Raw genomic sequence first — 21,399 nt, forward strand, 5'->3', positions numbered from 1 at the left:
CACAATTTACAGAATTGTTTTTATTTATTTATTCATTTTTAACAATGAATTACTTCCATTGTGTAAAATACAAATGGCCATGCAAATAAATTGCCAGGTGGACTCAAGTTACATAAACACACATCTCTATGTCCTGACAGGTTTTCAAACATGAGCTAAGACGATGATGTAATTTTCAGAATCCTGGGCATCTCATGACATTCAGGTTCGAAAGCAATTGAGCGTGTATAAATATTTGACTACGTGTGTGTATATCAATAAAATACATTGACATTATGTTAACCACTTTTTTTCTGATATGCCTCATATCCTAGTCATTCATTTCAGCGTTACGGGGAGGATTATATTTCATATTCACTTTGTATCCTGTGTCAATTACATCCATAGAACTTCTACTATGATGATGGTGGTAAAGAGGATCAATTCATGGAGACCACAGGAGTCAACAAATACATGTCTAGATGGCATTTCAAAATGGCGACGAGTGCTTCATTGAGCACATAAAGAGAATGACGACACTTCCAGAGTTCCTATGCACAACACATTTATTTTTAAACAGAAATCTTTATAGCAACCACAGAGGCACAAAACAAAAAGACACTTCAAAACAGCAGGCATTTTTAGAGGAGCCCCTCTAAGCCACAGACACCTTTTAAAAAGCAAACCATCATTCCAAAAGAAAACTACTACAACAGACAAACAAGAGCATAGCTCGGGCTAGTACATGAAGTTAGTGTTACAGTGCAAATGCACTTCATTAGCAACAACTTCAGGCACAGGACGGGTCTGTGAGCGCAAACTAACGTAGAATCTAGTTTTGCAATTGTGTATACTTCTTGGAACGAGCACACACAGAGGTGGAATAACAAGAGTGCTAAAACTCTAACCAAAATTAACTGCTTTAATTGACCTATAGTATATGCGGTTTTGAACAGGCAAACCCCGGTGAAGGAACGTTGTGGAGGTGAACATTGAGGAGTCAGTCGTCCTCAACTGCCTTTGCTCCTTTCTACTCCTTGGAATCTGCAGGGATACACACAGGTTAATTTGTGTGTGTGTGTGTGTGTTTCCTCACACATTTAGATTTGCCGTCCCATCACATGATCACTGTCAACAATGCATTAATAATGCAAGTCAGGATTAAAATGTTCCCGACTGATGTCGACAGGCATATCATGTCTGAATGGTTCATGCATTGTAATTTCGCAACTCTACTTTGGTGCCCCATGTATCAATTCTGTAGATCTGTACATTATTTATTGTCTCATAAAAATCTATACACGACTTCATGACTTGACGTCATATTCATTCAATATGTCATTAGTTAGTCAATGCGCTTCTGAGCAATGAGACAAAATTGCCAATTGAATTCAAATGCTCTTGAAGTTGGAACATCAAACCACAGTCACTAACAGCTACTTACTTGATGAATGCATATTGGGTGCCCCTTTCTTGTCCTCTAAATAGCCGAAGCTCAAGAGCGTACCCATGTTGACAGGGTTCGAATTCTGAGATCTGCAAAACCAAAAGGCAAGCATTTTAATCACAGCGTGGCGGGGGGCGGGGCAAAATGTGTTCTAAACAAAATGCGGAAACAAAACATGAAAATAATTGAGCATTTAGATTTAGTCGAGGGCTCACAAGAACCATAAAACTTCACAACAATCATAAAACAGTGGGAGAATCGGTCAGCTGATGGTAATATTGACACGGTGAAGGGGAGTAAATCAACAGCAAAGATTGAATTTGGACTGAAAACACTTACCTCTAACTGAGACACAGTCGAGCTAATAATTAAATAAATGTTTTTATACCCTGGCAATTGGTCAACTATATCTTCAAATTTTAACATGTTCTGTTATTCATTATGGTTCTAAGAATGGACAGACTGTGTAGCCGTGGCTATTTGCTGTCTCTGATGTCATGCCTTATGCTTAGAAGAGACATCTCTGGTTCATGTAGGCTGTCATTGTAAATAAGAATGTTAACGGACTTGCCTAGTTAAATAAAAAATGCAATGTGTGACAGGTCGCCACAGGTCACTGACAGGTGCCAAATGTAAAAAGAAACATTTGCACAATGACTTGCATTGTGGAGTAATACTATTTGAAGCTAGCGAGCTGTTTGTTGATGTATTGGTTCATAAAGCTAACTGAGTGGAACGACTAGTGAGGACATCTGTACTCTTTGAGCAGCATTGCAGCCAGGCACGTAGGCATTGGCCCATAGAGTTAGAGGACTCATCATGGATATAAACTTGTTTTTGCATGGACATTGCCATTGAGGCCTTCCACCATTTTTAAGCAGTCAACTGGGTGGGGATTCGCATGGGTGGGTGCGATCAACCAATAATCATCTACTTCTTCAAAATGGGTTACATATGGTTTGTACATTTCTTTAAGCTATATCAACACCATCTTAGTGGCCACAATAAATCAATGACACAAGATTTGGGTCAGGACGCCAGCAATCTTGGCGGTAAAAGCACCTATATTAGCGTTCTATTTTTTTCAAAACACAAAAGAAGAAGAAAATTGACTACTTCAAAATAGCCTTAATGGCGCTACCCGTGACATCACAGATGCCATAATGGGGCAGATACAAAGATGCGTCTTTTAACTCTATGCATTAGCGAACATCACATGGGCCTTATCCATTCTTTAAAAAGTCTGGGGGAGAAGTTTTGGGTAGTGCAATATTGTATGAGAACTACGGAAGCCAAGTCCAAGACTACCACAGTGAATATTGTCAGCACATTGTTACTCCAGAAGCTTACAGATTTAAAATGGTGCAATCTGGGATATTTGTAGCCAATTTAAGTCACCAAAATGAATGATATGAGGCTTATACCTACTGATTCTTGAATAACGTAATAACATAACTTGCCTCATGAGCTTGTGAGAAAAACAGTCTTAACCATTCATAACTCAACATCTAATGTTTGCTCCAATGTTTTTAAACAAGTGACTTCGTTAACAATGTATAGCTTCAGAAATGGTAAAAACTATATTGATGATATCATTGAATTGCATCCAAAAGTGGTCTGTAAATGTTAAAATAGTTACTTTTCTTCAGCCCCATCAATTGGTAGTTGGGCTGCTGGGCTGAAACACAAATACACCAGGAGTGTAGCTTTAATTAACACTCATAAAAACAGTTGTGCTTGGTAAAAATGAACCAACTTTTCACATTGCAGTCTACTTTCACATTTACCACATAACATGCACATCTCTCTTCACCCATTTGCTTCCATGAAGGAATACAATACGTCTAATTTTACAGGGGAGGTCTTAGACTAGCCAATGACGAGACATGCATCTCCTCTGTGTGCCCCCCCCCCCCCCACACACCTAGCTGTTACTGAAATTCTCCACAAATTGTTCTCATAAAACAATCTGTACGCACACTGTACAGTGGGATCCTGAAGTATTGACACCCTTGAAAAAGATCAGCAAAGATGACTGTATAAAATAATTCACGTAAATTAAAAATTACATTATTTGATACTAATAAGGCCCAATAATTCAGCGAAACAGATTTGGTTTAAAAAGTAATATAAATAGCCACATAAGGTCAAAGGTCCACCACCATAATTTAGAGTAGGTATGGGATTATTTTCTGCTCATTCATTCTCATTTCGATGCCAAACCCACCACTGGTGTGCGTGGCTAAAGAGCTCTATTTTCATGTCATCCAGCAAATGTAAACGCCTGGAGTTTGTTAAACGACATTGGCACTTGGATTGGAATTGATGCTATGGTCAAACTGCATGAAAATAGAGCTCTGGCCATGCACACCAGTAGTGGGTTTGGCGTCGAAATTGGTATTGTATTAGTATCCCAATTAGCTGTTGAAAAAGCAGCAGCTACTCTTCCTTGGGGCCACACAAAACATGACATAATACAGAACATTAATAGACAAGAACAGAACTACATAAAAAAAAAATGTTAAGGAGAGGCGTATCAATATCTACACACAAACTATCCAGGTCAAATAGGGGAGAGGCGTATCAATATCTACACACAAACTATCCAGGTCAAATAGGGGAGAGGCGTATCAATATCTACACACAAACTATCCAGGTCAAATAGGGGAGAGGCGTATCAATATCTACACACAAACTATCCAGGTCAAATAGGGGAGAGGCGTTGTGGCATGAGGGTGTTGCTTTATCTGTTGTTTAAAAAAACAACAACAGGTTTGCTGTTTATTTGAGCAATTTGAGATAGAACGGAGTTTCATGCAATAATTGTTCTGGATTTGAGGACTGTCTGGTGGGGTAAGTGTGTGTGTCAGAGCTGTGTGTAAGTGAACTATGAAAACAATGGGATTTTCAACACAATTGTTTCTTATAAAAAGTGATGCAGTCAGTCTTTCCTCAACTCTTAGCCAAGAGAGACTGGCATGCATAGTATTTATACCAGCTCTCTGATTACAATGAGGAGAAAGACGTGCCGCTCTGTTCTGGGCCAGCTTAACGATGTCTTTCCTTGCAGCACTCAACCACCTGACTGGACAATAATCAAGATAAGACACAACTAGAGCCTGTAGGACTTTGTGGAGTGTGGTGTCAAAAAAACAGAGCATCTACTACCGACAGACCTCTCCCAATATTTACACACATTGAATCTATATATGTTTTGACCATGACAGTTTACAATCTAAGGTAATGCCAAAATAATTTAGTCTCCTCAACTTGTTCAACAGCCACACCATTCATTACCAGATCCAGCTGAGGTCTAGAACTTAGTGAATGGTATGTACCAAATACAATGCTCTTAGTTTTAGAGATGTTCAGGACCAGTTTATTACTGGCCACCCATTCCAAAACAGACTGCAACTCTTTGTTAAGGGTTTCAGTGACTTCATAAGCTATGGTTGCTGATGCGCATGTTTTACATTAGAGAACCTTCCATTAAAGAAAACCCTTTGAGTTCTATTAGATGGATAGCTCTGAATCCACAATATGGCAGAGGTTGAAAAGCCATAACAACAGGTTATTGTCAATAATATCAAAGGCTGTACTGAAATCTAACAGTACAGATCCCACAATTTTCTTATTAGCAATTTATTTCAACCAATCATCAGTCATTTGTGTCAGTGTAGTACATGTTGATGCCCTTCTTTATAGGCATGTTGAAGGTCTGTTGGTCTGAATTTGTTTACAGAGAAATATCATTGTATTTGGTCAACAAAAAAATCCAATAGTTTGCTAAGAGCTGGCAGCAAGCTTATAGGTCTGATGTTAGAACCAGTAAAGGCCGCTTTACCACTCTTGGGTAGCGGAATTACTTTGGCTTCCCTCCAGGCCTGAAAACAAAGACTTTCCTCTTGGCTCAGATTAAAGATATGACAGATAGATGGAAAGCTAATGGGGATGGTAGCTGACTCTATAGCCACTCCTAAGTTGTGAATGCCAAGAGGTGTCATTATTGATCGATAACAATTTTTCCACCTCTCCCACACCAACTTTGTAAAACTCAAACTTGCAATGCTTTTCTTTCATTATTATTATTTTTTTTTATGCATGAATAGGATGGCTCATTGTCATCGTTTGCATTTCCTGTCTAAATGTGCCCCCTTTGCCAATGAAGTAATCATTAAAATAATTGGCAACATCAAATGGTGGTGATGAATAAGCCATCTGATTTGATGAAAGATGGAGGTGAATGTATTTCTGGACATAATTTAATTTAAAGTACTCCAAAGTTGTTGTTTTCTACATCATTGATCTTGGCTTCATAACAGTTTCTTCTTTATGTTGAGTTTAGTTACATAATTTCTCAATTTGTAGTAAGTCAGATGTGCAGCCAGACTTATTAGCCCCCCCCCCCCCCAATCATCTCTTCAACCATACAGTTTTTCAATTCCTCATCAATCCATGGAGCCGTTACAGTTCTAACAGTCAGTTTCTTAACAGGTGCATGTTTATCAATAATTGGAAGAAGCAATTTCATAAATTCATCAAGTGCAGCGTCTGGATGCTCCTTATTAATCACATTTGATTTATTTAACTAGGAAAGTCAGTTCAGAACAAATTCTTATTTACAATGACGGCCTAGGAACAGTGGGTTAACTGCCTTGTTCACATCAGACCAACAAATATTTTTAACATCTACATAAGAGTCACAGCAAAATCTTTTGTATGATCTCTTATACACTTATAGGCCCAGCTTTTGGAACTTTGGCTTTCCTGGATGTAGCCACTATATTGTGATCACTGCATCCAAAGTTCTACAATATTAGTAAAAATGTGGATGACCTTGTTCCTGTTGTGTTTGTAAACACCCTGGTAGGTTGATTAATAACCTGAACCAGATTACAGGCACTGGTTACAGTGAGAAGCTTCCTCTTGAGCGGGCAGATTGATGAAAAACAGTCAATATTCAAGTCCCCAAGAAAGTAGACCTCTGTTTAAAATCACATATACTATCAAGCATTTCACACATTATTTAGATACTGACTGTTAGCACTTGGTGACCTATAGCAACAACCCAAACGAAAAGGCTTTAGATGTGCACCTGCAACCACAACACTTCAATAACACTTGACATAAGATCTTCCCTAAGCATTATAGGGATATGGCTCTGAATATATACAGCGACACCTCTCCCATAAGCATTTCTGTCTCTTCTATATATCCTTGTATTGCTACTGCTGTATCATCAAATTACTTACCTAAGTGGGTCTCAGAAATGGCTAATATATGAATGTTATCTGATGTTAGCAAGTTGATTTCATTAACCTTATTTCTAAGGCTACATCTATAAATATGGGCTATTTTCAGCTCCTGGGTAGCTTATCAGAGATATACATAATACTGAAAAGAGCAAACAAAGCTAGATAAAAAAAATATATACATTAAGCAGTCAATTAATCAATGTGTGTGTTGCGGGGTTGAAGTTACGAACCCATAGGCTTGGCTCAAGCATCCCTTCCAGGCTTCTGGGAGGGGGGAGGGAGGGTGGACAATGAGCCTGTCATAGCGGATGTAAGCAATGTCCCCACACGCTCTGGCAGCTTTCATGGCTGGAATAAGTTATTTCCTCTTCTGGCATACAGATTCCTCGTTGAGGAAGATGTTTGGTCCTCCCAAGTTATTGGCTCTTTCCAGAACAGAACCTCAGGAACTTGACCACTATAAGCCTGGGCCTGTCACCTGGGCCGGTCTTGGGTTTTCCAGTCATGTGGGCGCGCTCCACCTCAATCTTTCTGGGGTCCATCTTGAATTTCTCAGAGATCATTTCCCTCACTTGGTCCTCAGACTCTGTCCAGGTCTCATGTGGAGATTCTGCAATTCCATCCACAACCATGTTGTTCCGCCTTGATTGTCCCTCAAAATGTATCTGTCATTGTTATCATGGATTCACACACAGAACTGATGTCCTCTCTCAATGACTTACTGATTGCTGTCATCTTGCCGTTTTCCTGTTTCAACTCATCGAGCTGACCCTGGGAGAACTGCAAACTGTTGTAACAACTGCTTGTAGAACGCTTTCATTCACATGTGATAGAGAGATACCACTGTCCTTAACGGTACTCCCACTGGCTTTGGTCTTTGTCATGGCAGCTAGAAATGTAGGATACGCGGTTGGTTACTCCTCACAGTTCCAGACAGGGCAGGTCACAGGGAAGATTGAAAACAAAACAGCAGGGATCTAGACAGCCACAAACCCAGGACAATCCATGGCCCCAGCCACAATGGCTAAACGCATTGCGAGCTGCATTCAAGCCCTCAAGAAAATCCAGCTAGCAGCTAGGCTAACTGCTACGCCAAATAGCTCGTTAGACCAGTCCTTGGTTGGCAGGATCACTGGACAGAGACTAGCAGTCCCAGAAACTGATGCCAACTGCATCGCAGGATCCAATAACTAAGACTTTCAATACACTTTCAAAACAATAAAACCGAGCTCTCCCTCGTTCCGCGTTCAGAGAGTTATCTGAGCCCTTGTGTGAGAACGCATAAGCAGAAAAGACTCCCTTACCTACTGTAAAATATGGTGGGGGATCTTGTTGTGGGGCATTTTTGCTTCCACTAGTCCTGTGGCCCTTGTTAAGGTCAACGTCATTATGAACTTTAACCAGTACCAGGACATTTTGCCCAAAAATCTGGTTGCCTCTGCCAGGATACAAACTTGGCCGCAAGTGGATATTCCAGCAAGACAATAACCCCAAACACACATGATATTCAACTTTTTTTTATAAATGTATTTTTAAATATCACATTTTCCAAGAATTTGTTCTTAGAAAACTGATCAAATGCTTTTGTTGCCAAACAGAAACACTGTGCAATAGTGGCACTGCAATTCAAGTGGGATGGGTCCTGAAGTCATATCCAAAAGACAGTAAAAAAAAGTTCTGTCATTTTGGCAAAATGTCTGTAATAGTAATTCTGTAATTTTTAATACAATTCTGCTTAATATTTAGAATATTATACAGTGCATTCAGAAAATATTCAGACCACTTGACTAACATTTTGTTACGTTACAGTCTTATTTTAAAATTGATTAAATAAATACAAAATCCTCAATCTACACAAAATAACATATTGACAAAGTGAGAACAGATTAAAAAAGTTGCACATTTACTACAAATAAAAAAACAAATACCTTATTTACATAAGCATTCAGACCCTTTGCTATGAGACTCGAAATTGAGCTCAGGGTGCATCCTGTTTCTATTGATCATCCTTGAGATGTTTCTACAACCGGGAGTCCACCTGTGGTAAATTCAATTGATTGGCCATGATTTGGAAAGGCACAACCCTGTCTATATAAGGTTCCACAGTTGACAGAGCACATCAGAGCAAAAACCAAGCCATGAGGGCAAAGGAATTGTCCACAGACCTCCAAGACAGGATTGTGTCGAGGCACAGATCTGGGGAAGGGTACCAAATCATTTCTGCAGCATTGAAGGTCCCCAATAACACAGTGGCCTCCATCATTCTTAAATGGAAGAAGTTTGGAACCAACAAAATTCTTCCTAGAGCAGACCGCCTGGCCAAACTGAGCAATCGGGGGAGAAAGTTATTGGGTCAGGGAGGTGACCAAGAACCCAATGGTCACTCTGACAGACACTCAGACCATGAGAAACAAGATTATCTGGATTGACAAAACCAAGATTGAACTCTTTGGCCTGAAAGCCTCACGTCTGGAGGAAACCTGGCACCATCCCTAAGATAACTGGGAGACTAGTCAGGATCGGGACAAAGATGAACAGAGGAAAGTACAGAGAGATCCTTGATGAAAACCTGCTCCAGAGTGCTCAGGACCACCAACTAGGGGCGAAGGTTCACATTCCAACAGGACCTTGACCCTAAGCACACAGACAAGACAACATAGGAGTGGCTTCGGGACAAGTCTCAATGCCCTTGAGTGGCCCAGTCAGAGCCCGGACCTGAACCCGATCGAACATCTCTGGAGAGACCTTAAAATAGCTGTGCAGCAACACTCCCCATCCAACCGGACAGAGCTTGAGAGGATCTGCAGAGAAGAAACTCCCCAAATACAGGTGTGCCAAGCTTGTAGTGTCATACCCAAGAAGACTCAAGGCTGTTATCACTGCCAAAGGTGCTTCAACAAAGTTCTGAGTAAAGGGTCTGAATACTTATGTAAATGTGATTTTTCAGTTTAGCATTTTTAACACATTTGCAAAGATTTCTAAAAACCTGTTTTTTCTTTGTCATTATGGGGTAGTGTGTAGATTGAGGAAAATAACTATTTAATAAAATGTTAGAATAAGGCTGTAACGTAACAAAATGTGGAAAAAGTCAAGGGGTCTGAATACTTTCCGAAGGCACTGTATATCATTCATTGTATTCTCACAGTATACATAATCCCCTATCATTAACAATCAATAGGAATTACATACTAAAGTAATGTGTTTGAAATCTCTTTCTATTTGACATTGATTATTTGATTTGAATGTATATGACTGAGCTTTTGAGCCTATAATAAAGTTACATATTGTCAAGTTGCACAAGCTGTCTGGAGGCACAACTCTGCTGTGCATGAAAAATAGAACATTGCCATCTTGTGGATATCTGGTGCAAATATTTCAAAGGGCGTACTCACGTTTTCTTGAAATTGCCTGCTGCCTCTTCGTTCTTTCCTGATGCTAAGGACAAGTTCTCCATTTGGCTGTTGGGAGATATCTGACAATAAAAACAGGGTGTCTTGAATAGTCATTTATCATCTGGAATCACACCAGGATTGCACAGAGATGAAAGATGTATTGAACAAGAGATGAAACCCCCTATTTCAGTTGGCAACGTCGGCCTCTATTGGACATACTAGGTCACTTTCTACTCTATCCATGCAACTGCAAGAGAGGAATCTTATACATTTAGAATCATTTAAATATGATAAACGTCAGTGACAATTTGATGCTAACCAAATACATTTCACCAACAATGGTGGACATAGCCAAAGATGGTGGTTAAGTGGTTGGTTATAGGTTCTCAGGATACGGTAGGTGTTAAGTTTGAGAACTCTATTCCTTGTTAGCTAATACTATTTTACTGCACCAAAAACATTAGGCTTTTCATGATACTAGGCAGGTGATATAATGCTGACAAAAAAAGTCAATGTCTGATATAGATCAGTAAATCTAGATCTAAACAGGTCTGTCTGCATAATGTACTTGAAACACATAACTATAAACTCAATTTAGTGGCACAATAGGGAGGGTGTAATATTGTTACAGTTGTTTTAGGAAATTGCAAGGATTTCTCCCTTCACCTTCTCTTTGTCATCAAAGTCCCTTTCCCAAGTTGACTTATTATCACTCCCAAAAGGAGCTTTAGTTGACATGTAGTTTTGGAAACTCTCAGTTGGGCTGGAAGAAAGAAAAATGGACAAATAACCCATTTTACTAGTAGACTTATCTGGTATAACAGGGCTGCGTTCAGCAGGACTCAACGGTGAGCAATGTTTGATACAACGGGGACGGTGCTGTTCTGAATGACCAGTTGAAGAATGTTGTGATGACAATGGTGGCCCAGAGGGTGATCGTGTATACACTACAGTGTGCTGCATGAGTTTTCAAATGGTGACCACACCCATATTGATCCGACCACACTCGCCACAACCACCAAAAGGGAGCAAACATACAAAGGCTGTTGAAGGAAAGTGCACTGTGAGGGAAACGTGTTATTCGGTACAAACCATCACGCAACGTAGCAAAACGTGTAATAAACTGAACACACCCCTGTTTTACAATAGGGTACATGCCATACATCCACAAACAAATATGTAATTTTCATGTTTAATGCAAACAATCCAACTTGGCCTAGCCAAGTAGCCATAAAATTACTAGCTAACACAAAGACATTTTTTTTTTTATTCCACAGTCATTTCTCTCATTTTAATTTGCCTTTACCTTGCTTGCTCTTTAGCTTTTGGAGAACCAGAGAACCAGTTAGGAGGCTTGTAAGATGATGCAGAGTTAGGTTTGGTGTCCAAGTTGGTCTCCTCATGCCACAATAAACCTGTAAATGATGAGAAGAACTTGGCTATCCATTTTGTATACTAGCTATTTGCTAGTTAGCTCGCTAGCTAACGTTAGTAGTCTCGCGTGGCAATCCTTCCAATTATCTGGATGGGTGTGTCATTTTCCTATTTACACAGATAGCTAGATATAACGTTATCTGACTTTATTTTCACAGATGAAAGGATAGATCATCGTTAATGAGTCCCTTTTAAAACAGAATATCATTTTTACCCCTCTGTCCTCCTTGTTTAGCCAGTTTAGTATAAGCAGAATCGGACTCATTAACTCCCGTACGGCGCCCTTTACTCCTCTCCTCAGGACCATTGTTAGCATCTTCAGACAGCCCAGGAATCTGGGAGGTCGGGGCAGCTTTTGTTGAACAATCATCACCATTGTTAACGTCTAAAAACACAAACACAATAATATGCCTCGCTTCAAGCTCGCTAGGCACTTCAACTAACACATTAATCTGGTACATTTTTAGAGATGCTCGTTTAGCATTTGAGATGTAGCTAGCCAAATAGTACTGGGCCTTCACAGCTAACGTTAGTATAACGGTAACAGTTAATTAATCAAAATAAATGCTGGTCAACTTTGCACATTTGAAGACCCTCTGTAAGTTACTTGCCATCGTTGTTTTGTTGGTGATCTGTGTCAGTGTCCATGTCTAATGTTGTCTTTCTGATGGAAAAAGAACGCAGCACATTGTCATCCTTGCCAACACTGCTGGCCAAATGGCTAGTCAGTTAGCTACCGTTAGCTTAGCAATAAGGCGTTGCCAGCTAGCATTAGCTAGTTCAAAGCAAGCGAACAGTATAGGTGTTCGTTTAAGCACATGGATGTAAGTGTGGGTAACTAGCAAGGCGATGTGATGTTCAGGAATCATTGCAAAACATTACTTACATCTCCAGCTATACAGCGGTTGCAAATCTGGACACTGGCAAAGAGCGCGGAGAAAACCGAGTATAGGTTTAGAGCTAGCTTGCAACGAGTGACAAGACAAACGTCCGACTGTGCCCAACAGACTGTGCCCAAAGTTTTGTTACCATGGAAACAGGGCTGGGACGTTGACATTTTAGGGACGTGTTCAAGAACCGCTTGTCGTGAATGGGTTTTAAAACAGAAATAATGTGAAATTCCTTTCAATTAGAGCTAAGATTAAAAAAAAAATGTTTTATTGTTTATTAAATGAAAATAAAGATATTGAAATTATGAATAATCCACTCAACACTTTATTTGCAAGTTACATTGTAAAATAATAGTGAAGACATCAAAACTATGAAATAACATCTATGGAATCATGGAGTAACCAAAAAAGTCCAAATACATTTTCATTTTTAGAATCTTCAAAGTAACCACCCTTGATGACAGCTTTACATACTCTTGGCATTCTCTCAACTAGCTTAACCTGGAATGTTTTTCCAACAGTCTTGAAGGGGTTCCCACATATGCTGAGCACTTGTTGGCTGCTTTTCCTTTTCCTCTAACTCATCCCAAATCATCTAAATTGGGTTGAGGTCAGGTGATTGTGGAGGTCAGGTCATCTGATGCAGCACTCTATCACACTCCTTCTTGGTCAAATAGCCCTTACACAGCCTGGAGGTGTGTTGGGTCATTGTCCTGTTGAAAAACAAATGATAGTCCCACTAAACCAGATGGGATGGTGTATCGCTGCAGAATGCTGTGGTATGTGTGCATTGAATTCTAAATAAATCACTGACAGTGTCACCAGCAAAGCATCATCACACCTCCTCCATGTTTCATGGTGGGGACCACACATGCGAAGATCATCCGTTCACCTACTCTGTGTCTCACAAAGACATGGCGGTTGGAACCAAAAATCTCAAATTTGGACTCATCAGACCAAAGGACAGATTTCCACCAGTCTAATGTCCATGGCTCGTGTTTCTTGGAACAAGCAAGTCTCTTCTTCTTATTGGTGTTCTTTAGTAGGGGTTTCTTTGCAGCAATTCGACCATGAAGGCCTGATTCACGCAGTCTCCTCTGAACAGTTGATGTTGAGATGTGTATGTTACTTGAACTCTGTGAAGCATTTATTTGGGCTGCAATCTGAAGTGCAGTTAACTCAGTTAATGAACTTATCCTCTGCAGCAGGGGGGTCTTCCTTTCCTGTGGCAGTCCTCATGAGAGCCAGTTTCATCATAGCACTTGAATTTTCCAGATTGACTGACCTTCATGTTTTAAAATAATGATGGACTGTCGTTTCTCTTTGCTTATTTGAGCTGTTCTTGCCATAATATGGACTTGGTCTTTTACCAAATAGGGCTGTCTTCTGTATACCATCCCTAGCTTGTCACAACACAACTGATCGGCTCAAACACATTAAGAAGGAATGAAATTCAACAAATTAACTTTTATCAAGGCACACTTGTTAACTGAATTGCATTTCAGGTGTCTACCTTGTGAAGCTGGCTGAGAAAATGCCAAGAGTGGGCAAAACTGTCATTAAGGCAAAGGGTGGCTACTTTGAATAATCTCAAACATAAAATATATTTTGATTTGCTTAACACTTTATTGGTTACTACATGATTCGATATGTGTTATTTCATAATAGAAAATAAAGAAAAACGCCAGAATGAGTAGGTGTCCAACCTTTTGACTGGTATGTAAATATATATATTATTTATTTAACTAGGCAAGTCAGTTAAGAACAATTTCTTATTTTCAATGAAGGTCTAGGAACAGTGACGTTAACTGGGCAGGATGACAGATTTTCACCTTGCGGATTCGATCTTTGAACCTTTCAGTTGCTAGTTTCAATGCTCTAACCACTAGGCTACCTACCGCTCCCACCATACACACACACACACACACACACACACACATATATATATATATATACATAAATATAAATAAATCTTCCATGAATGGGCTTGAAATATATATATAATTTCAATAATAAAAAATATATATATTTGATATTCTTTATTATTTGAAAACTTTCTAATTAGACCTATATTACTCCTAGTCTTCAAATGTTAGGCAAATTTTCCATGAATGGGCTTGAAATTTTAGATTCGTACGATCCATCCTGATCTTGTCAGCTCACATTCTGTTTCGCTAAACTCGCGAGATCAGGATGGTTCGTACGAGGCGATTGCAATGCAGCAGATGAAAATACATATTTATCTCCTCCCTTCTCTGATCTTAAACGATTTGATAGGTGTAAGGTTTTATATATAATGGCTCCTTGTATTGTCTAAAGTATCCTATTCATAGTTTTTTTCTTGAATGTAAGTCTCATGGATGAGAATTTGTTGAACATAGGCTATAATGTTTTCCTTACATGCATGTTTTGCAATACAGATATGAGATTACTGAAAAGAAATACATTTCAAATTCAAATATCATAGGTGACCGCCTAACTAGGTGGCTGGTGTGGGAATATGCGCAGAGGAAATGATGTTGTAATGGTCCTCTAATTACAGTGAGTTGCAAGGCTACTTCCTCCTAGGAATTGTCGTAGCGTAGCTCCACTCCATAAGAATATCGAGTGAGGAACATCGAAGCTTTTGGAACGCTGGCCAAGTTACTGACCGCAACTTTGTATTACTTTGGATTATGAACGTTCGTTAAATTGTAACATTGCATCAAAGTCGAAGGGCAATGTCGGCTGAAACTGGAATCTTGCTTTTGAAGGAATCTAAACAAATAGGCTGTTTTTCGGTGAATTTTCGGGAGATGGCAGACTAGCCTGACTTGTGCTTTTAGCACACAAGGTTACGTCTGCGCGTCCTCAACGCACTTAGTAAGTTTTACATGTAAGGTAAGTAATTTGTTTTTATATTTGTATATTTTATTTGGAATATGTAGCTAGCTACCTGTAGAGAGTCTTAGGCGTAGCCTATTCTTTGGATTTGCGCGGATCCTAAATAGTACAAACGTAACCTGTAGACTAGCTACAGCCTTAGTTTTCCCGATGGGAAAGTCAGTGGATGGCACTTTCAAGTCTCTCTCACAAACTTTAAGTTAACCAGAAAATGTAAATTTCTCTCTTTGAAATACTAGGCCTATAAACTATCATTTAGGCCACCTTGTTTTTTCAATCTGGAGAGAAACGAATAATGTTCTGGAGGATAACATTTTTGTTGTTTTTTTCCAATAGATGGGAATGCCACAATAACCTAGTAACCCAAACTCCCCTTATTAACCATGCAGAAATCGCTTCGCCAATTTCTGGTTACAAAAAAATATAATGGTAAGCATAATTTCACTTTGTCACAAAACAAGCAAGTATAGTGTAGAAATATATTTTCCATAACTACAAATATTGTATTTTCAGCTGTTTGAAGCTGGTGTACAAAACCGAAAGTAAAAGAGCAAATACGAAACTTAAGAACGGGAAGCATAGAACATATCTACCGCTTGTTAGACTTGCTTTCAGTGAGAATGACAGATCTATAACTCGCATACCTATGTGAATTTGGTTTGGTCGCCCAAAAAGTTGCATATTGCAGCTTTTAACCCAATTAAATAATGTAGTGGCAAGATCTAGATAGTAGGCTACATTTGGATTTGTTTAATGCAGGCAATCAGCAGCAGAAACAGTATTAAAGCGTATTCTCCACAGCTATTTCGGTAAAAGGCTAAGGGATGGGGTTGGAGTAATGTAACCAATCTCAAATTTATAGACAGCTATGGATGCAAGGACTGACCATCCATGATACCAACATTAGAGTTGTAACCATGTTTTGGGGCTATATAGTGTTTGTTTACAAACATGGGAGTAAAACACGTTTCTATTTTGGGTTCTTAAGGTTTAGGACAATTGAACTAAGCTCATGAGACAAGTTTTATTATTCAAGAATCAATGGGTGCACATCATTAATTTATTAGACCAAAAATGGATGTAGCAATTGCTGATTGCCCCTTTAACTTCTTACGGCTACAACTTTTTATACTCAGGGGTTAGTCATTTGTAGGTGTAAAATGACATCCAGTTTTCATGTTGTTAGTGTGCCTTTGTCATGTAGACTTTGTTGGGAGCACCACTCCTTGATTGTGTGCCTCCATTAATCCCATGCTGGGCAATAAGCATCACAATGGTCCTGTAGCCGGAGAGGGGGAAGACACTATACATACTTCCCGACATTGGGGGAAATTTGTATTTATCCCAGATTTTACCAGGTATATTGACTGAGAACACCCACCTTCTCATTTACATCAATGACCCGGGGAATAGTTACGGGGGGATGCATGAGCCAATTGGAAGCTGGGGATGATTAGGTGGACATGATGGTATGAAGGCCAGATTGGGAATTTAGCCAGGACACTGGGGTTAACAACCCTACTCTTAACATAAGTACCTTGGGATCTTTAGTGACTACAGAGAGTCAGGTCACCTGTTTAATGTCCCATCTGAGAGACGATCCCATTCAAAAAACATTGATTGCTACCTGATAGTTCACGGTTCACTTCTTTGTGTGCTTTAATTTAAAAGCGGACCAAAGAAGAGCATGCACAGACAACACACTGTCTAAGGACTTTTGGCCTCACTTGGGCTACATTACATAATATTAACACTTCTGGTGCATCATATTGATATGTATGTCCCTTCTACATAACACATACAAGTCATTGGTATCACCATTTAGAGGTCCTGCTCTTTTCGATAAACCTCTCAGTGGTTATACGCTCACATTGTCAGTTATTGGCTGTGAATCAATCAGTTGTCCCTTAGTCGCTTTAATGGATTCTAGTTGATGAAACAAATCATCTCCTTACATCCCATTGGCATCAGTGTCTCTCCAGTGTGTCATAAAGAATCCAAGGTTAGCCTCCATTCTCAAATGAGTCAAGAGTTCATGATGATGATAATGTGTAAATGCTCAGCTGTCTAAGGTGACTAAGTTACGGTGGCGACTGTGTGAGATCATCGGGATGTGTCGAGGCAGGCATACCTCGCAGCTTGCCGTGATCCTTGAAAGTAGTATCTTTTTGAAGCTGATAGTTGACGGCCCTACTGTTGACATTGTCACAGATGTGAACGATGTGTGAATTTGCTTATGAAATCGGCTTCTAGACAGTTTGTAATACACGAAGGAGTGTTGATCACTTGTCATTTATTTTGTTGGTATCAATATTGAAGGGAATCTGGAGCTCTGACCGGTCTATAAAACAGTGGTAGAAATTGTGCAGATACACTGAACAAAAATATAAACACAACATGTAAAGCATTAGTCCTATGTTTCATGAGCTGAAATAAAAGATCCCAGAAATGTTCCATATGCACAAAAAGCTTATTTCTCTCTAATTTTGTGCACACATTTGTTTCACTGTTAGCCAGCGTTTAAGCCTTTGTCAAGATAATCCATCCACCTGACAGATGTGGCATATCAAGAAGCTGATTAAACAGCATAATCATTACACAGGTGCACTTTGTGCTGGGGGCGATAAAATTGCCTCTCTAAACATGTCTCAAGTTTTGAGGGAGTGTGCAATTGTCATGGCTGCAGGAATGTCCACCAGAGCTGTTGCCAGAGAATCCAATGTTCCATAAGCCGTGTCGTTTTAGAGAATTTGGTAGTATGTCCAACCACCCTCAGAACCGCAGACCACGTGTAACCACGCTAGCCCAGGACCTCCACATCCGGCTTCTTCACCTGCGGGATCGTTTGGGGGGAGCGGGAGCGGGGTGCTGAGGATTATTTCTAAAGCCCTTTTGTGAGGAAAAACTCATTCTGATTGGCTGGGCCTGGCTCCCAAGTGGGTGGGCGTATGCCCACCCATAGCTGCGACCCTGCCCAGTCATGTGAAATCTATAGATTAGGGCCTAGTGAACTTATTTCAATTGACTGATTTCCTTATATGAACCGTAACTCAGCAAAATCTGACATTTTTGCATGTTGCCTTGTATGTTTTTGTTCAGTATAATTGATAGAATTTGCTTTGATGAAAGTTGTTCAGAATAGTAGAGCTGTACAGGATGTTTGTACTTACTGACTGACTGAGTGAGTGAGTGGTTAGTGATCTGGAGAGTGTCTCGCTAGTTTAGCTGATTCCTTGCCTCTTCACTGGGGTCATGTTGCCTTTGTGGGCGCCTGGTGAGCTCAGTGACTCGTGTCCTGGAGTCTGCTGATAAGCGGTCAGATAGCGGGACGTCAGTCTGGACAGAGACACGGGTCAGACCCAAGGGGCGCTCAGGGCTCCTGCTCTAGTCAACTGAGGTGAAGGGTCTGACTTGATCTTGCCTGCTCACCCATAACGCCCTGATTAGCGCTCTTTCTCCAGTGTCCTTCCTGACAATGCAATCATTGTGCTTTGGCCCAATGACACTGGTGAATGTTGGGAAAATCTCTGGTAGGCTGCTCAGAAATGTAGGACTCCTATTTTTTTAATGAAGATGTTCATTTAATGTTGTCACAGTTAACGACAGTTAACAACTCTGTTTAAAGCAGTGGAACAGGTTTACTAAAGCTCTTTTGATGGTGGAACAAAATGTATTGTTGTAATGATATTGTGCCAATGTGATTCTGGATATTAACATGTTTGTCAGCGCCATAATGATTTTTCAAACTTTAACATTTTAATTGTGGACTTTTATCTACTAGATCAGGGTTCCCCAAACTTGGTCCTGGTGCCCCCTTTGGGTGCACGTTTTGGTTTTGGGTGCACATTTTGGTTTCATCAACCTCGGTCCCAGGACCGAGGTTGGGGAAACTCTGTACTAGATGATAGTAGATTCACAGTGTAATTTCTAGATGCTGTTTGAGTCATCCACGGTTTACCTACTGGGCTGTTATGCCTAAGTGCAACCAGTAGTGTTCTATTTTCTGATCAAGGCCATTTCAACACCATGTGTTCATGTTGGGTTAGTGGGTTCAACACAACTCGTTTCTGACCCAACATGCTGTTTTAAACCGATTTTCTAATTCTCTCCCATAATCATTACTTCTACATTACATGATATCCACTTTCTATCGGAGCAGATGTGCTGGCCTTTCCTCCCCAGATCCATTCTGCTGCTGTTCTTTCAGAGCACCGTAAAGTGCATAATTTGCCCACAGAGGCCCTGAACAGTTCAGAAAACAGAGGCGAAAGAGAAGAGAAGGGGGAAACAGTCCTCCGACAGCAATCATTTCTCTGTACACAGTCATTTGGCTGTCAGAAACAGCAGGCAGTATAGGCTGGAGCATTATGAGAGCAAAGCAGAGAGAGAAGAGGTTGCCTTGCTCTGTTTGAGAGAGAAAGCCATGACTGGCCTGCGGGAGGATGAGGTTACACACACTGTCATTAACAACAGACTGCGCCGTCCACAGAGACACAGAGCTTCAAGTCTGAGCAGGAGTCTGGGGCTGGCTCAGGCGCAGTGGTGTAGGTAGATCCGTCTCAAATCAGCCTGGGAGGGTAAGAGAAGAGGTGTGTAACTGTGAGTGTGGTTGGTTGCATCCCTGTGTGCATGAATGTGCGTGTGTGGGAGGGAGGGACCTGTGTGTATGAATGTGCGTGTGTGGGAGGGAGGGAGGGACAGAGAAAGGGAGAGAGGGAGCAGCGAGGGAGCAGCGGGCGGGGGGGGGGGGGCAGGACTTGGCAGAGACTCCAGCAACGGAGTAGCAATCTCTTTAAGGACCCATCAGCTGCGAGGCTGGCGCTGCTGACCATGTGTGCCCGGCGCTGACATGCGAGTAAGTTGTGCTTTTCATTTTCTATTTGGATTAGCAGTAGACCTGACAGTTGTGGAGGCAGTGGGGTTGAGGAGGAACACAGCATATTGGTCGCTTGGCCTGTTTCACCCCGGTGTCTACTGCTTTTTAGGACGTGGCCTCTGTCTGAATGTTATTTTTAGTCGAAATCCTTGAGGCTTTAATAATCATAAGCCTTGTGCAGCCGAAACATATTAGGATGAGTGTAACCTAGTCTGGGGCCTGGCGGGCTCTGCAGCCTCGGCTCAGTGCGAGACAGGAAGTCAGACAGAGAATGTCTGTGCCCCAGCCAGACTTTGGTCCTACTTCTGTGTGTGTGCTGTGTGTGTCTGCTCCTGCCGCCGGGTGCCTCTCCTTTGGGTTATTGATTTCTGTTTCTATCCTCTGTGCAAATGGAGACGGGAGTCTGCCGTCTGCGCAGCCTAGAGCAGACACAGATCCGCAGTGTTCCTGGCTCCTCGCTCTCCCATTACCCCGAGACTGCACTGGAGACAGTCTGCAATACACATTTTATGAGCGCTTCACTCACTTCAGTGCTCTTATTGCTCAGCTGTTAGGGAGGGAAAGTTATGGCTCTGTTTGGTTTCTCTGCCTCTCCTTGCTCTCCATTCCTGGGCTTTGGAGTGGATATAGAATACTAATAGAATTAAAGCTGCAATATGTTTTTTTTTTGGGGGTGATCCAACCAAATTTACATTGATCTGTCATTCTCATTGAAAGCAAGTCTAAGAAGCGGTAGATCTGTTCTATGTGCACTATTTCTATGCTTCCCGTACTATTATTTTTGTGTTTTGTACACCAGCTGAAAATACAATAACCTTGGTTATGGAAAATATATTTCAGTGGTTTAGATGCTTGTTTTGTCATAAACTGAAATTAGGTGAACTATTAGAATTTTACAACCAGAAAATGGCGGAGCGATTTTTGCATAGTGTGCCTTTTTTTAAAGGATTGTAATTGCAGGTTCAATTCCCTAACATGCGGACTACACCATCCACGCCATTGAGCACATGTTGATTTTTATCCATCCGCGCCTGATGCGATCAGGACACGCAGGTTAAAATATCAAATCCAACTCTGAACATACAGTATATTAATTTGTCGAATCGCATGAAACATTCTTGGACATTTAAAGATCGCTAGCTGTTGCAAGCTAGTTTGTCCTGGGAGATTAACATTGGGTTGTTATTTTACTTGACATGCATATTGTCCTCTTTTTAGCTGGTTCTTTGTAGAAGTTTGACCT

The 21,399-nt window shown here is 40.6% G+C and overlaps 2 protein-coding genes across 7 annotated transcripts in view; one reads left to right on the forward strand and one right to left on the reverse strand.

Annotated features, from left to right (window-relative positions):
• Positions 1-10: 10 nt before the first annotated feature.
• LOC139380307 (uncharacterized protein C7orf57-like) lies at positions 11-12,544 on the reverse strand. 2 transcript variants are annotated; one of them, XM_071122900.1, is made up of 9 exons: positions 12,394-12,544; positions 12,119-12,171; positions 11,722-11,892; positions 11,380-11,488; positions 10,740-10,836; positions 10,074-10,153; positions 3,066-3,104; positions 1,424-1,515; positions 11-1,023 (listed from the first exon to the last, which is right to left on the reverse strand). In XM_071122900.1, the coding sequence occupies exons 2-9, from the start codon at positions 12,153-12,155 to the stop codon at positions 1,010-1,012; spliced, it is 639 nt and encodes a 212-aa protein (XP_070979001.1). In that variant the 5' UTR covers positions 12,156-12,171; positions 12,394-12,544; the 3' UTR covers positions 11-1,009. The 2 variants fall into 2 exon arrangements, with proteins under 2 accessions (XP_070979001.1, XP_070979002.1); XM_071122901.1 differs by having other exon boundaries at positions 23-1,023; positions 11,722-11,859; positions 12,394-12,510.
• A 2,182-nt stretch (positions 12,545-14,726) lies between these two features.
• Positions 14,727-21,399, forward strand: part of LOC139380311 (activin receptor type-1-like) — a 39,636-nt gene continuing 32,963 nt past the window's right edge. The window contains exon 1 of one of the 5 annotated variants that reach the window (XM_071122905.1): positions 14,727-14,744. In XM_071122905.1, the coding sequence (XP_070979006.1) occupies positions 14,743-14,744 (2 nt within the window). In that variant the 5' untranslated portion in view covers positions 14,727-14,742. Of the gene's footprint in view, positions 14,745-14,953; positions 15,278-20,050; positions 20,136-21,399 lie in introns of those variants that run through there. The other 4 variants (XM_071122906.1, XM_071122907.1, XM_071122909.1 and 1 more) reach the window with 4 other exon arrangements.

Source organism: Oncorhynchus clarkii, chromosome 22 (assembly GCF_045791955.1).
Source record: "Oncorhynchus clarkii lewisi isolate Uvic-CL-2024 chromosome 22, UVic_Ocla_1.0, whole genome shotgun sequence".
NCBI lineage: Eukaryota > Metazoa > Chordata > Actinopteri > Salmoniformes > Salmonidae > Oncorhynchus > Oncorhynchus clarkii.